This window comes from Pristiophorus japonicus, chromosome 9, assembly GCF_044704955.1.
Source record: "Pristiophorus japonicus isolate sPriJap1 chromosome 9, sPriJap1.hap1, whole genome shotgun sequence".
NCBI classification, from domain to species: Eukaryota; Metazoa; Chordata; class Chondrichthyes; family Pristiophoridae; genus Pristiophorus; species Pristiophorus japonicus.
Genome location: NC_091985.1, coordinates 45,680,434 through 45,697,423, shown reverse-complemented (window position 1 = coordinate 45,697,423; position 16,990 = coordinate 45,680,434). Strand labels below are relative to the sequence as shown.

Genomic DNA, 16,990 nt, shown 5'->3' with positions numbered 1-16,990 from the left:
TACTCAAAACTAACTTAGGCCAGTGTATGTGACTGCACAGAAAACCCTTGCGAAGAGTTAAGAAATCAGCGCAGGTAGGTACTAATGACTTGACTAAAGAATGTGACTAGGATCAAACAGCTATACGGGACATCATATGACAAAGTTCGCAAAATTAATTTACTATACAACAGAAGCATTCTTGGAAGCTTAAATGACAAAAATAAAAGAAGTAAAAAGAGAAAGCATATTTACATAATTTTTCAAAATATCCAAATAAAAGATAGAAGTACCTTCTGCTCATAATTTTTATGTTCTTATGTAGGAAAGTATTTTTCATCAGGGTTAAGGAAAGTCTTGAGAAAACTCAATAAAATTACTGGCTGCACAGTTATCCCCGCCCCCCAGGATCAAAACTCTCCAACTCACACGCCCCCCCCGATCAAAACTCTCTTCACTGACCACCCCCACCCGATCAAAACTTGCACCAATCTGTTTGTAGCCTTAGCCCGGGAAAGCAGCAGACTGGCCTGTGCGGCAGGCCACTCGGCCCAGGATAGGGTCGGGACGCATCAGGTCCTACGCTGCAGCACGCATCATCAGCAGGAGCTACTGCGCATGCGCGAATGCTCTAATGCGCGTGCGGACATCTGCCGTCACTCTTTCACGTACAGGGCCCTAGTTCCACCCCCCCCCCCCCCTCCACAATGGAATCGCCGCCCCAAGCCCCGGGAGAGTCAACAGAGCGGCCAGAATCCGGGGACATCTTTTTGGCGGCCGTTTTGAGCCTATGAAGTCGGTGCATCTCACATGAGTGAGCCGAAAAACGGGTGGGCCAAATTTGGGCCCATAGTTACCAGCATGGAAGAGGAATTTATCCAGGAGCAGAGGATCTATTAGGAATATTATTAGGACTTCTAATAATATCTCTGTTGAGGACAAACAAAATACCTTTAAAGACGTGCTGCTGAATGTGCAGGAAATTTATAATCCCTTGGGTTGGAAAACAAACACGATTATAACTATCAACAAAATAATCTGGAGTGAAATAAATAACAAAAGCTCTTTGGTGCCTTCAGAGAGAAAGACAAAATGACATGGGGACATACATATGTACCTTTTGGAACAATTTAAAAGCATGGTCAGAAGACTACAGATTAGATTGGAATTAACGTAGTTGCAGATGCTGAATACAGGTATAACAGCAAGAAATTATTTCAGTGCTATAACAGAAGGAGGGCAGTTGGAAAAGAGGTAACAACTCTAAACGATGTAAATGGGGCTGAAACTGAGGACAAACTTAACCTACTCAATGGTTATTTTCTCCAAGTAGAAAAGGCGTTCTGAAGAAGTAAAATACCCTCGGGGATTATGCAAGTAGGCTTAATGACTTTGATAATGAAAAGTTCCTAAACAAGCTAAAACAGATCTAATCAAAGAATCCCTAGGGATAGATGGTATTTATCCTAGGAGTACTCCCTGGCCGAAGACCGCCCTCGGTGAAGGAGGTGGATCCGGGAGGGTGCTAAGCGCCTCGAGCCTCGTCGGCGAGTGCATGGGGAAGACAAGCGCAGGCTGCGGAAGGAACGTGCGGCAAACCTGTCCCACCCTCTCGTTCCCACAACGACTATCTGTCCCATCTGTGATAGTGGCTGTGGTTCTCTTATTGGACTGTTCAGCCACCTAGGGACTCATTCTAAGAGTGGAAGCAAGTCTTCCTCAATGATGACTGAGAGAATCAAACTATGATATTTGTGAGGTGTTGACCGTTGTCATGAGGGAATCCATGAATGCTGGAGAGGTGCAGCCAACATTGCTACAGTAGGGGATATTTCTGCCTGACCAACCTTCTTGATTATTTTGAGAAGGTGACATTTCTGTTGACCATGGAAAGCAGCAATTGTACATTCTAAGCACCACATCTGCTAGCCCACCCAGATCTCTCTGTTTTAACTTGGGGAAGTTGGAGCTCATCCAAGACTGGATGTCCGACATGCATCCCACAATACAGACAGTGGAGGGGTTGAGTGGATACGTAGAACTGGGTGTCATCAGTGTACATGTGTAAACTGACTCTGTCTGTGGATTATGTAGCCAAGAGGCAAAATGTAGACGGGAAGAGGAGTGGGCCTAGGATAGATCCTTGCGGGACTCTGGTAATGGTCTAGCGGTGTGTAGAGAACCCATTGCTGGACAATCTCTGGTTATAATTGGATAGGTAAGAGTGACACGAAATGAGGGCAGTCACACTTAGCTGAGAATGGGGTTAAGGGATCTAGAGGTGGGTTTCATGGATGAGATAAGCTCAGAGTATATGTCAGTGAAAAGTAGATGGGAGAAAAACCTAGTGAAAGTTGTGGATCTGGGGCAGAGGGTATCCTGGGGGAGGTTGTGTGCAAGGGGAAACAGTTGAATGGATGGTGTTAATCATAGTGAGAAAGAAGTTGCTGCTGGAGGTGATAGAAGGGGCAGGTAAGAGGAGTTTGACTGTTGGGGAGAAAAGAAGCAGGGATTATCTTTGCTTTCCAGGATTATCCTGAAGTAGTGGGCTGTTTTAGCAGAGGAGATCAAGGCTCAATAGTGTTTGATGTGGTTCAGCCCTATCAGGTGATGGATGGATAAACCAGATACGTTCAAACCTGTGTCCCTTAGACTTGAGGGAGCAATCCTGGGGGCCATACCAGGGGAACAACTGAGATGAGAGAGAGTGTAAAGGTTGTGCTACGGACAAAGCATTAAAGGTGGGGATGAGGAAATGGTTGAAAAACTCAATGGCTCCAGACGTACCATGGCAAACATAGGTGAGCAGAAAAGATCCGAGAAACCTTTTTGAATAAGTGCAGGGGAGTTCTATAGGTGTCCAAGCCAACATTCATCTCTCGGCCATGATACTTCTTGGCCATTAACTGGCCATTCATCTCAGTACTGTTTGTAGGACCTTTTTGAGCACATATTAGCTGCCAGGTTTGCCTACAAAACAACAATGACTACACTTCAAAAGTAATTAATTGGCTATAAAGCACTTTAACACATCCCAATGTCATAAAAGATCCTTCCACCTTTCTCTTCCTGTCTCCTTTTCTAACCTTTTCTCAATCCACTGATTCAAGGGATCAGCCTTTTAGTTTTTCCCCGCAACGCTTCCAGGTCTTGGATATTTCCATTTACCTTGGTGAACAAAACTAAACGCAATATTCAAGTTCTACCTGATTGTAGCACTTTCGAGTATAGCTTGAGAACAATGGCTCAAAGTTAAACTCTACTGATTTACATCATCATTGTAATTGCTTTATTAAGAAAGAAGAAAGACTTGCATTTTTATAGTGCCTTTCACCACCTTTCAGAACGTCCCAAAGCGCTTTACAGCCAATTACTTTTGAAATGTAGTCGCTGTTATAGTTTAGGAAATGTTGTTGCTCTGCATTGACTAGATATCTAATTATCTTCTGACTTACTGACTTTTTCAAGGAATTTACAGAAAAAAAATCATAATTTTGTATATTGTACACTTTTACTATTAGCTCTTTTGTGAAAGTTTTAAAGAGTTAGGGAATAGAATGATGGATCTTTATACAGGACAATATTTTACTTTTCCTCTCTATTAGATGCATTTCTGTATTAAATAGTATTGACATTTTAAAATGGCAGCAAGAACTGACTGTTGGAGATGGACTATCCAGGAGGTTAGTTATGATTAGAAGAACTGATTAGAAGTCTAGTTTATCAGAAACTCTGTTTAACTGAGGAAAAAAAAATGACTGAGAATCTCAGCTGAAATCAGGAGCTTGCCACTGGCCATTTCGAGGAAAAATGAATTGGGGAAATGTAATATTCAGTATTAATGCTGAGTTGTTATCATTGAGGATTGCAATTGTGAAATAATAAAGCAGCGTCCTGATGATGAGGCATGCTCTCAATACAAGTTTTAATTTGTAAGAGGTGAGCAAGGAGTTTAATATGCTCAAATAGTGTATGTCTTTGGAGAATTTTGATTGCGACAGCAGCTCGGTTACAATTTTGCATTCACAGTACCATGTTGTTATAAATGTGTCATTATTATTTGTTAAAACCAATTACATTATGAGAATTACAGTAGAGACTTTTGTTAGACTTTAGTTGGTGAATGACACAGTCTTTAGAATAGATGTAACACATTATACATAACAGCTGTGCTTATCAATCAGGAGGGTGGGATCAAGATGTCAGCGATATTATCAGGTAGTAAGAGTTCTCAGATTTCAGTTATACTCTTCTAAAGGGAAAGAGTCTTCATTGTTTTCTTCTCAGATCATAGAAATACCGATTGTTGGAGAACCCAGTATAAGTATTTGTTTAGCCTGTAATGTACATTAAAGCTGATAATTGAAATAACAATGAGCTGTTTGGCCTGTACCCCTAAAAATAAGTTGGCTCTTTTTAAAATTATTCGTTCATGGCATATGGGCATCGCTGGCAAGGCCAGCATTTATTGCCCATCCCTAATTGCCCTCGAGAAGATGGGGGTGAGCTGCCTTCTTGAACCTCTGCAGTCCGTGTGGTGAAGGTACTTCCACGGTGCTGTTAGGGAGGAAGTTCCAGGATTTTGACCCAGCGACGATGAAGGAACGGTGATATATTTCCAAGTCAGGATGGTGTGTGACTTGGAGGGGAACTTGGAGGTGGTGATGTTCCCATGCGCCTGCTGCCCTTGCCCTTCTAGGTGGTAGAGGTCGCGGGTTTGGGAGGTGCTGCTGAAGAAGCCTTGGCGAGTTGCTGCAGTGCATCTTGTAGATGGTACACACTGCAGCCAGGTGATGGAGTGAGTGAATGCTTAAGGTGGTGGATGGGCTGCCAATCAAGCGGGCTGCTTTGTCCTGGATGGTGCTGAGCTTCTTGAGTGTTGTTGGAGCTGCAGTCATCCAGGCAAGTGGACAGTATTCCATCACACTACTTACTTGTGCCTTGTAGATGGTGGAAAGGCTTTGGGAGTCAGGAGGTGAGACATTTGCTGCAGAATTCCCAGCCTATGACTCGCTCTTGTTGCCACAGTATTTATGTGGCTGGTCCAGTTAAGTTTCTAGTTAATGGTGACCCCCAGGATGTTGATGGTGGGGGATTCGGTGATGGTAATGCCGTTGAATTTCAAGCGGCGCTGGCTAAACTCTCGCTTATTGGAGATAGTCATTGTCTGAATGTTGTCCAGGTCTTGCTGCATGCAGGCATGGACTGCTTCATTATCTGAGTTGCGAATGGTACTGAACACTGAGCAGTCATCAGTGAACATCCCCACTTCTGACATGATGAAGAGAAGGTTATTGATGAAACAGCCGAAGATGGTTGGGCCTAGGACACTGACCTGAGGAACTCCTGCAGCGATGTCCTGGGGCTGTGATGATTGACCTCCAACAACCAAAACCATCTTCCTTTGTGCTAGATATGACTCCAGCCAGTGGAGCGTTTTCCCCGGATTCCCATTGACTTCAGTTTTACTCGGGCTCCTCGATGCCACACTCGGTCACATGCTGCCTTGATGTCAAGGGCAGTCACTCACCTCACCTGAAATTCTGCTCTTTTATCTCTGTTTGGACCAAGATTATAATAAGGTCTGGAGCCGAGTGGTCCTGGCGGAACCCAGACTGGGCATCGCTGAGCAGGTTATTGGTGAGTAAGTGCTGCCTGATCGCACTGTCGACAACACCTTCCATCACTTTGCTGATGATTGGGAGTTGACTGAAGTGGCAGTAATTGGCCAGATTGGATTTGTCCTGCTTTTTGTGGGCAGTTTTCCACATTGTCGGATAGATACCAGTGTTGTAGCTGTACTGAAACAGCTTGGCTAGAGGCGGGGTTAGATCTGGAGCACAAGTCTTCAGCACGACAACCGGGATGTTGTCGGGGCCTTTGCTGTATCCAGTGCACTCAGCCGCTTCTTGATATCATGTGGAGTGAATCGAATTGGCTAAAGACTGGCTTCTGTGATGGTGGGGACCTCGGGAGGAGGCCGATATGGATTATCCACTCGGCACTTCTGGCTGAAGATGGTTGCAAACGCTTTAGCCTTGTTGTTTGCACTCAGATGCTGGGCTCCGCCACCATTGAGGATGAGAACATTCATGGAGCCTCCTCCTCCTGTTAGTTGTTTAATGATCCACCACCATTCACAACTGGATGTGGCAGGACTGCAGAGCTTTCATCTGATCCGTTGATTGTGGGACACTTAGCCTTGTCTATAGCATGCTGCTTCCGCTTTTTAGCATTTAATATAGGCCTGTGTTGTAGCTTCCCCAGGCTGGCACCTCATTTTTAGGTACGCCTGGTGCTGCTCCTGGCATGCTCTTCTACACTCCTTGTTGAACCAGGATTGGTCCCCTGGCTTGATGGTAATGGTAAAGTGAGGGATATGCTGGGCCATGAGGTTACAGATTGTGGTGGAATACAATTCTGCTGCTGATGGCCCACAGTGCCTCATGGATGCCCAGTTTTGAGCATCTCGCCTTACTACAAGTTTTTTTTGTAAATAGTGTCTTTCTGTGTGGTATCATCAGGGAAAGTTCTATTTTGCTCACATTTCTGATCAATTTGCATTCTGCACTTTGTCAAAACTACAGCTTATAAAGTTACTTGTGAACTTAGTTTCTGAACACTGTGCTGCACTCTACTTTCTGGTATGATATCATTTTACCTGAATCCTTTAATTGGAAGAGTGGCTTAATAAAGGGCTCATATCTTTTGTCTTTTTCTTTCCCTCTGCCACATGTTATTCCCTGGCTGAGTAGATTGACAATTTATGTAATTGTGTTCAACCATTAATTGTGATAGTGGCATAGCTTGACTTGCCCTCCCATTTCCTTTCCTCACCCCCAAGCCCCCACACTGACCCATTCAGTTCAATAGATATTGCAAAAGAAATGTGAAAACAGGATATTAAAATCAAATAAGAACAACTTCTAAGTATAAGTCTGATTTACTAATGTAAAGGTATATATGGCTGGGATTATCCACGTGTACTTGCCAGCCTGTGATTATCGCTCCATTCGTTTTAATGGACAGAAACATTGCAGGCTGGCACAGAACCCTGGCCTATATCTTTTAAAGCGGGTAGACAAGATGATAAAGCTGTAAAATAAAGCTCATGGGATGTTTTTGTAAATAGGGGCATAAAGCACAAAACCAAAGTTGTAATGCTCAACCTATACAAATCCTTGATTAGACGACATACTGTTTTGTGTTCAGGAAGGAAGTCAGGGTAGTGGAGAGGGTACAGAAGAAGCTTACTTGGATGATACTAGGGATGAGGAGCTTTAGTTTTGAAGAGAGACTAGAGAAACTGGGAAACTTTTCAACAGAACAGAGACGGTTAAGAGGAGATCTGATCGAGGTGTTCAAAATTATGAGGGGTTTTGATGAAGTAAAACGGGAAACTATTTCCATTGGTTGGCAAGCCAGTATCTGAAGAATATAAATTGAAGATCTTTCTGAAAGGATAAATGGAGAATTTAGGAGAAATTATTTTATCTGAGGGTTGTGCACACATGGAATACCTTACAAAGAGTGATAGAAAAAGAACCAGTAATGGCTTTTAAAAGGGAAGTATAAAGGGATTCTATCCGGTCCCATAGCTTTTTCTTTGTCCAGTGCATTTAGCTGCTTCTAAATGTCATATGGCATGAACTGGATCGTCCGCTTGGCACTTTTGGCTGATTGTTTGCAAACACACAACTTCCCTTACAACTGAGCTCTGTTGTTAGAGAATACAACCGCTGCAGTTGCAACTCAATATTTTTAATTTGTTACAGTAAGATATTGACCCGGAATTTGTGGTTGTAATGATGTAACTATTTCACACATGAAGTATACTTTCAGTTAATCCTTGAACTCAGCATTTTTGATTCAAATCTATGTCAGCTGTTGGATTTGATTGCATCTTATTTGCCTTATTAAAACTTCACAGTGAGTACAAGATGTTTGAAGCTTAAACTGTAAAGTGGCTAAAACTTGTACCCGTCATCCAGCTTAGATTGAACAATGTGACACAGGGCTGGGACGGTGACAGTTAATTGGACATCATTGTAACCTGAGCAGTGCTCAGAGTTCATATGATCTGGAAATGTATTGAGCCAATAAATACTTGGAAGGATTTTCTGCACCTGAAATAGCTGCCGGGCTATTTAAAGACCATCATCAACCCATGAATCCTCCACGGTAACACAGTGATAGTAGTTGTACTGGTTGGCTCTAATTTCAGTCAGTCGTCTCTCGCAGTTTTCACACTGGGTTAACCAACATTGATTTACCTGACTGCTTTCATGTACCAATAATTCCGAGTGAACAACAAGTGACTACTGTTCCAACTGTGCAAGTTTTAAACATTCTTTCAAAATGATACAAACTGGTAAGTTAGTACGTTTTTATTTGTGAGGTCGAGGTCGTTAACTCCAATTTAAATGAAACTGGTAAGTAACTGTATGAAGTCTAGATCAAAATGCATTCTGAATAGAAGCCTTAAATCTACTTAATATTGCAACAAAGTTAAAAGAGCCTTGTAACCCAAGCTCCAGTTCAGAAAAACATGCTGTTGGATGAGTGAAAATATTTTGTATAGGTCAAGTGACAATGATAGTTAGGAATCACAATTATTTTCTTCATTTGTTTAATATACCATTTAAATGGTGCAGGTTTCTGTAGAAATATATTAATAAGTTGCCCTTTTAGTGTTCTGTTAGTCTACAGTATTGTGTGTGTGCGTGTGTATATACATATGCAGATTTTTACTCCACGTTTGAATCCCTCCAATTAGGTTTCTTCCCCTGCCACAGTACTGAAAGGACTCTAATTTCTCTCTCCTCTTAGCCAGTCCCTCGGAGTCGAGGATGACTTGCTTCCACACTAAAATAAGTTCTAAGGTGACCGATGAGACCAGTGCGGGATCTACAGTCTCTGTCACAGGTGGGGCAGACGGTGGTTGGAGGGACGGGTGGGTGGGGTGCTTGATTTGTCGAATGCTCCTTCCGCTTTTTGTGCTTGGCTTCCGCATGCTCCTGGCGAAGAGACTCTTTAAGTGTTCGGTGCCTTCTCGGATGCTCCTCCTCCACTTTGAGCGGTCTTTGAGGGTATCCTTGAAGCATTTTCTGTGCCCTCCTGGGGCTCGCCTGCCGCAACGTAGCTCAGAGTAGAGTGCTTGTTACGGGAGTCTAGCATCGGGCAATATGGCCTGCCCACTGGAGCTGGTTGAGCGTGATCAATGCCTCAATGCTGGGAATGTTAGCTTGTGAGAGAACGCTGACGTTGGTGTGCCTATCCTGCTAATGAGTTTGCAGGATTTTGTGGAGGCAGCGTTGGTGATACTTCAGTGCTTTGAGGTGCCTACTGTACATAGTCTATGTCTCTGAAGCATATAGGAGGCCGGGTATCACTACTGTTCTTTAGACCAAAAGCTTGGTGCCAGGTTTGAGATCCTAGTCTTCGAACACTCTTTTCGTCAGGCGGCCTAAGTCTGCACTGGCACATTGAAGGCGGTGTTGGACTTCGTCATCGATGTCTGCCCTTGCTGATAATAGGCTCCCAATGTATGAAGCCTACCAGAATCGCAATGCATATGTTATATGGTGACTATTTTACCTCTGTGATATCCATTATAAATGTGAACATAGAAATTTATAATAGAGAAAAATGGTAACTAAGAAGTGTGATGAAAGAAGAAAGACTTGCATTGATATAGTGTCATTCATGACCCCAAGCTCGGCCCAAAGCACTTTACAAGCATTGAAGTACTTTTTGAAGTGTAGTCACTGTTGTAATGTAGGAAATGCGGCAGCCAATTTGTGCACAGCAAGCTCCCACCACCAGTAATATGATGATGACCAGATAATCTGTTTTGTAGTGATGTTAATTGAGGGATAAATATTGACCAGGACACCAGGAATAATTCCCCTGCTTTTCTTTGAAATAGTGCCAGGAATTCTTTACGTCCACCTGAGAGAGCAGAAGGAGCCTCTGTTTAACACCTTGTCTGAAAGACGGTACCTCTGACAGTGCAGCACTCCCTCAGTATTACACTGGTGTATCAGCCTAGATTTTTCTGCTCAAGTCTGGGCTTTAAGTGCATCGGTCAGATTACACACAGAATAGTGACCTTTTGGTCTCCACGGTGTTGTACTAGGAGTGTCAGCCTAGATTTTTGTGTTCAGATCTTTGGAGTGGAACTTGAAACCACAGCCTTCTGACTCAGAAGCGAGTGTACTACCCACTAAACCAGGAAATGTGAGCAGACATCAGGTTTTTCCTGTGGTGTTGCTTATGATGAGTCAGAGACCTTATGGGAAAAGAGGAGTTATGCCAAGGAGTATAATTAGGGACATTGATTTATCGGGATTAGGGGTGGTCCTGGAGTCTCAGTTCCAATTCTCCACAAATTGCTGGATGATTTGCGCTTCTCTGCTACAGGGTGCTAGCTTCAGCAAAACTGTAAAAATTACAACCTCGCTGTAAGCCTCCCCATTGAAATTCATTGCGTGCCATGAAATTGCTGGATTTATGCTGTTAATGCAAATTAATCTCACCGCAGCCATTTAGGACTGGTAATTCATGTTGTAACTAAGGACCCTGTTAATAATGTGATTTATGGTATTGACATGCCTCTCTAACTTGAAGGCCCAGAAAAGGAACAAAGTTCCCCTCCATCGGGTAATGAATTGTTTCTAGAGCTTTCTAAAAACTTTAAATTTTTCTTGGCAGTATTTTAGTGCCAGTCTTGCCATCCATGCTCCTGTTACTTCAGAAGACGATCATTTTCAGGATGCAAGCCTATTTCGACACTCAAAAGCAAATTAGATAGATTTCTTTCAGAAAATAACATCTTGGGACAGTATAGGAGTAGTTTGAGACATGACCTGATAAGTGTAACAAGCTTGGGAGGGAAAAGGTGACTTTGGACCTGCGGTTCATAAAGATTTTCAGCATTGGGTTTGTCCTTGGCACTCATGTTTCCTCCACCCATGTCTGGGTCTGTTACAGACTAATAGATATAGATTGATTGCTATGCATTACTGCAAGTTGGTAAGTCACCTGATCTGAGGGAAGACATCCTAGGTTGTTGAAAAAAGCAAAGGTAGAAATAGCAGAGGCATTGGTCTTTCAATCCCGACAAAGGGGAAAGTGGCAGCATTCTGATGAAGGGTCATCGACTTGAAGCATTAACTCTATTTCTCTCTTCGGTGGAGGGTCGGGGGTGGCGGCGGCGGAGGAGGAGAGTCCAGGTTGGCGGAGGTCCAGGGCGGTTGGCAGAGGGTCCTGGATGGTGGAGGGGGGTCGGCGGAGGGTCTGGGCGGTGGCGGGAGGGGATCGGCGAAGGGTCCCGGGTGGCGGAGGGTCTGGGGGCGGCGGTGGGTTGGCAAAGGATCCGGGGCGGCAGAGGGGGGTTGGCGGAGGGTCCAGGGCCGTGGAGGGAGGGTCCGGGACGGCAAAGGGAGGGTCCGGGGGGGGGGGGAGTGGAGGGAGGGTCTGGGACGGTGAAGGGAGGGTCCGGGAGCGGCGGTGGATTGGCGGTGGGGAGAGGAGTGGCGAAGGGCCCAGGGTGGTGGAGGGAAGGTCCGGGGTGGCAGATGGTCTGGGGGCGGAGGGTCCTGGGGGGGGGGGGTGACGGGGGGATCGGCGGAGGGTCCGGGGGTGGCGGTGGGTCCGGCGGGGTAGCAGGGGGGATCAGCAGAGGATCCGAGGGCGGGGGGGGATCGGCAGTGGGTCCGGGGGAGGGTGGCAGGGGGGATCGGCGCAGGGTCCGGGGGTGGGGGGGATCGGCGGAGGGTCCAGGGGGTGGCAGGGGGGATTGGCGAAGGGTCCAGGGGCGGGGGGGATTGGCGGAGGGTCTGGGGGCGGAGGGTCCGGGGGGGGGGTGGCAGGGGGGGATCAGCGGAGGGTCTGTGGGCAGAGAGTCCGGGGTGGTGGCGGCGGGGGAGGGGGGGTGGTGGTGGAAGGTCCGAGGGGGGTGGCAGAGGGTCCGGGGGCAGAGGGTCCGGGCGGTGGTGAGGGGGATCAGCGGAGGGTCCCATGCGGCGGTGAGTCGGAGGAGGAGGTGGGAGTCAGCGTGGCCGGCAGCGGCGTCGGCCGGGGAAAACCTGCGTTGAAGACCTGCAAAAAAAGAAAGTTAAAGTTTTTATTAATTCTTTTTCAGCAATTTAGTAGGCAAGGGTTTTGTGAATGTTTTGTGAATTTAAAAAAAAAAATTTTTTTGTTTTCCCCTCCTGCCTAGTCCCAATTCGCAGTGGTAATCGGCCTTGGACTAAAGTTGGTGAGGATCGTGGTTTCTGCTGATTTTTAACCGCTGGGTCTTTTTTTAAAAAAGCGAAGTAATTAGTGGTATTTTTGGCGAAAAAATACCGCTATTGTTGTTTTTTAAAAAAATGTCCGGATTTTGGAACTCTGGATTTTGGACGCTCAACCTGTACCAATAAATAGTGATGAGGATAATTGTAGATTGCAGGATGATGTAGACAGAATGGTAAAATGGGCAGAAGAACATAAGAACATGTAGGCCACCTGGCCCCTCGAGCCTGCTCCGCCATTTAATAAGATCATGGCTGGTCTGATCATGGACTCAGCTCCACTTCCCGGACTGCTCCCCATAACCCTTTATTCCCTTATCGTTCAAAAATCTGTCTATCTCCACCTTAAATATACTCAATGACCCAGCCTACACAGCTCTCTGGGGCAGAGAATTCCACAGATTTACAACCCTCTGAGAGAAAGAATTTCTCCTCAACTCAGTTTTAAACGGGCAGCCCCTTATTCTGGGCTATGTCTCCTAGTTTTAGTTTTCCCTATGAGTGGAAACATCTTCTCTGCATCCACCTTGTCGAGCCACCTCATTATCTTATATGTTTCGATAAGATCACCTCACATTCTTCTGAACTCCAATGAGTATAGGCCCAACCTACTCAACCTATCTTCATAAGTCAAGCACCTCATCTCCAGAATCAACCTAGTGAACCTTCTCTGAACAGCCTCCAATGCAAGTATATCCTTTCTCAAATACGGAGACCAAAACTGTACGCAGTACTCTAGGTGTGGTCTCACCTGAGTGCATCTCGTTCACCAACCAATATTTGGTTCTGAGTATTGGTGAGGGCGATGGTTCCTCTGGGGAGGACAACCAGAGCCAAGTCCACCACATCACGGGTGGCTCAGCTGTACTGGGGGACGGGGGACAGGAAGAGTAATGGGAGAACAATAGTGGTAGGGGCTTCGATAGTCAGGGGAGCAGACAGGCGTTTCTGTAGCTGCAGACGTGACTCCAGGATGATATGTTGGCTCCCTAGTGCCAGGGTCAAGGATGTCACTGAGCGACTGCAGAGCATTCTGAGGGGGGGTGGTGTGAACAGCCAGAAGTCATGGTCCACATTGGTACCAACGACGTAAGTAGGAAGAGGTCCTGCAGGCAAATCTTAGGGAGCTAGAAAAGAGATCAAAAAGCAGGACCTCAAAGATAGTAAGCCGGTTCTGGGGGGAGGTGAGACCTGTACAGGCCAGATGGGTTGTACCTCAACATGGCCAGAACCAATATCCTCGCGGGGAGGTTTGCGAGTGGTGTTGGGGAGGGTTTAAACTAATTTTACAGGGGGATGGGCACCAGGATGTAACATTAGAAAGGGGAAATAAAGTGCTCAAAGGACTGAGAGAGGCACGAGCATGAAAGTAAGGTATTAGGTGGGGTCCAACTGAGAGAGAATACAGGATGGTCTAAGATGGGTTTACAGTGTATGCATGTGAACGCACAAAGCATAGTAAACAAGGTAAGTGAGCAACAGGTGCAAATAGCCACATGGGAACATGATGTTGTGGCAGTAACTGAGACCTGGCTGAAAGGGCCCGATTGGGTATTAAATATTCCTGTTGAGGTGTTCAGAACAGATCGGTCAGGAAATATGGGAGGTGGTGTGACAGTCTTGGTTAAGGAGAATGTTACAGTGCTGGAGAGGTCAAGGACAGAAACTATGGCCCCAAGTTTCCACACGTGGCAAAACAGGCGCCCCTCTGAGCTGGGTGCCCGTTTTTCGCACCGAAAACGGCGCCTGAAAAAAAACGCGCTATTCTCGAGCGCTTTGCAGCTCGATGTCTGCTTGGCGCGGCGCCCAGGGGCCGGAGCCTACCACTCGCACCGATTTTGTAAGTAGGAGGGGGCGGGTACCATTTAAATGAGTTTTTTTCGTGCCGGCAACCCTGCGCGTGCGCGTTGGAGCGTTCGCGCACGTGCAGTGTGAAGGAAACATTGGCACTCGGCCATTTTTGTAGTTCTTTGTAGCTGTTCAATTTTTAAAATTTTTTAATAAAACCACATTCCCCTTCCATGATCAGCACTGAGGCTTCTTGCAGCTTTCTCCCCCTGCCGTCGGTCCGGCCCATCGGGAACGGCTGCCTCAACTTCTGAGGCTTCCTGCAGCCTTCTCACTGCCTCCTGCCCCCCTGCCGTCGGGAACGGCTGCCTCAACTTCTGAGGCTTCCTGCAGCCTTCTCCCTGCCTGAAAGGCCTGCCTGAAGCACTTTCACACAGGTAGGAACATGGTTTATTTAATCTTTTCTTTGCTTATAAATTTGTATTCAGGTTGGATTTATTTGTATAATATTTGTATAAGTATAACCCCCCTCCCTACCTCGTTCCCGACGCCTAATTTGTAACCTGCGCCTGATTTTTTAATGTGTAGACAAGGTTTTTTCAAGCCTACAAAAATCTTCACTTGCTCCATTCTAAGTTAGTTTGGAGTACGTTTTCACTGTGGAAACTTTCAAATCAGGCGTCAGTGGCCGGACACGCCCCCTTTTGAAAAAAAAATTCTGTTCAAAAGTGAAACTGTTCTACCTGACTAGAACTGCAGAAAACTTAAATGTGGAGAATTCCGATTTCTAAGATACTCTGTTCTCCACCAGTTGCTCCTAAAAATCAGGAGCAAATCATGTGGAAACTTGGGGCCTATATGGCTAGAGTTAAGAAATAATAAAGGTTCCATTACACTAATAGGTGTACTCTATAGACCATCAAATAGTGGGAAAGATGTGGATTTTTGCAGAGAAATTACAAAGAGGTGCAAGAACTATAGGGTAGTGATAATGGACTTCAACTATCCTAATATAGACTGGGATCGTAATAGTGTAAAGGGCAGAGAGGGCAAAGAATTTCTGAACTGTGTTCAGGAGAACTTTCTTGATCAGTATGCTTCCGGCCTGACGATGGAAGTGGCATTGCTGGATCTGGTTCTGGGGAATGAGGTGGGTCAAGTGAAGTAAGTGTCAGTAGGTGAACATTTAGGGAACAGTGATCATATTATAAGATTTAGATTAGCTATAGAAAAAGAGAGGGAGCAATCTTAGAGTAAGACCAATTTCACTGAGATGAGAATGGATCTGGTCTGGGTAAACTGGAATCAAAGATTGGCAGGCAAAACTGTAGTGGAACAATGGGCTGCCTTTAAAGAGGAAATAGTTTGGGTACAGTCAAGATACATTCCCACGAGGGGGAAAGGTAGGGCAACTGAAACCAGAGCTCCCTGGATGTCGAAACAGATAGAGAATATGATGAAGCAGAAAAAGAGCGCGTATGACAGATGTCCGGTTGCAAATACATCGGAGAATCAGGCTATATATAAAAAGGTCAGAGGACAAGTGAAAAAGAAAATAAAAGGGTAAAGAAAGGATATGAGAATAGAATGGCAGCCAACATAAAAGGTAATCCAAAAGTCTTCTAGAGCCATATAAGTAGTAAACGGGTAATAGGAGGAGGGGTGGGGCCGATTAGGGACCAATCAGGAGACCTACGCAATGGAGGCTGAGGGTATGGCTGAGGTACTAAATGAGTATTTTGCATCTGTCTTCACCAAGGAAGAGATGCTGCCATAGACATAGTGAAGGAGGAGGTAGAGGAGATACTTGATAGGATAAAAATTGATAAAGATGAGGTATTAGAAAGGCTAGCTGTACTTAAAATTGATAAATCACCAGGAGCAGATGGAATGTATCCTAGGATGCTGAGTGAATTGAGGGCAGAAATTTGCAGAGGTACTGGCCATAATCTTCCAATCCTCCATAGATACAGGGGTGGTGCTAGAGGACTGGAGAATTGCAAATGTTACACCATTGTTCAAAAAATGGTGCAAGGATAAATCCAATAACTACAGACCAGTCAGTTTAACCTCAGTTGTGGGGAAGCTTTTTGAAACTTTGTCCAGGATTGTAGTTAACAGTCACTTGGACGAGTGTGGATTCATTAAGGAAAGCCAGCACAGATTTTTTAAAGGCAAATCGTGTTTAACCAACTTAATTGAGTTTTTTTATCAGGTAACAGAGAGGGTTGATGTGGACAATGCAGTTGATGTGATGTATGTGGACTTCCAAAAGGCGTTTGATAAAGTGCCACATAGGCTTGCCAGCAAAGTTGAAGCCCATGGAATAAAAGGGACGGTGGCAGCCTGGATACAAAATTAGCTAAGTGACAGGAAACAGAGAGTAGTGGTGAACGGTTATCATATTTGACCCTGAAATGAGCTTCCGATCACATCCGCGGCATAACTAAGACTACCTATTTCCATCTCCGCAATAAAAAAAGAAAATGCTGGAAATCTCAGCGGTCAGGCAACATCTGTGGAGAGAAATAGAGTTAACGTTTTGGGTCTGTGACCCTTCGTCACAACTGGAAAAGTTCGAAATGTAACAGATTATTAAGGAAGTGCAGGGGCACTGGAAGGGGAGGTAAGAACAAAAGGGAAGGTCTGTGATAGGGTGGAAGATAGGAGTGATTTAAGAGACAACAGGATGATAGGCAAAAATGAGATGGTAATGGCACGTTAGGAAACAGAAGATGAATCTAGATGGGGTGTGAATGGCGGAATCATCACCAGCTGCCATGGGAAAGAGGAAAAAAAATAATAAAAAGGGGGTGGGGAGGGGGTTTGTTTATAAAAAAGGGAGGAAAGGGAACAAAATATGGGCAGAGGTTATGGTTTGAAATTGTTGAACTCGATGTTGAGTCCAGAAGGCTGTAAAATGCCTA

The 16,990-nt window shown here is 45.2% G+C and overlaps 1 protein-coding gene across 5 annotated transcripts in view; it reads left to right on the top strand.

Moving 5' to 3' along the window:
- Window positions 1-724: 724 nt before the first annotated feature.
- Window positions 725-16,990, top strand: part of LOC139273030 (CAP-Gly domain-containing linker protein 4-like) — a 372,964-nt gene continuing 356,698 nt past the window's right edge. For 3 of the 5 annotated variants that reach the window (XM_070889311.1, XM_070889307.1, XM_070889312.1), the window contains exon 1: window positions 725-1,175. In XM_070889311.1, the coding sequence (XP_070745412.1) occupies window positions 1,163-1,175 (13 nt within the window). In that variant the 5' untranslated portion in view covers window positions 725-1,162. Of the gene's footprint in view, window positions 1,176-8,178; window positions 8,351-8,853; window positions 8,905-16,990 lie in introns of those variants that run through there. The other 2 variants (XM_070889309.1, XM_070889310.1) reach the window with 2 other exon arrangements.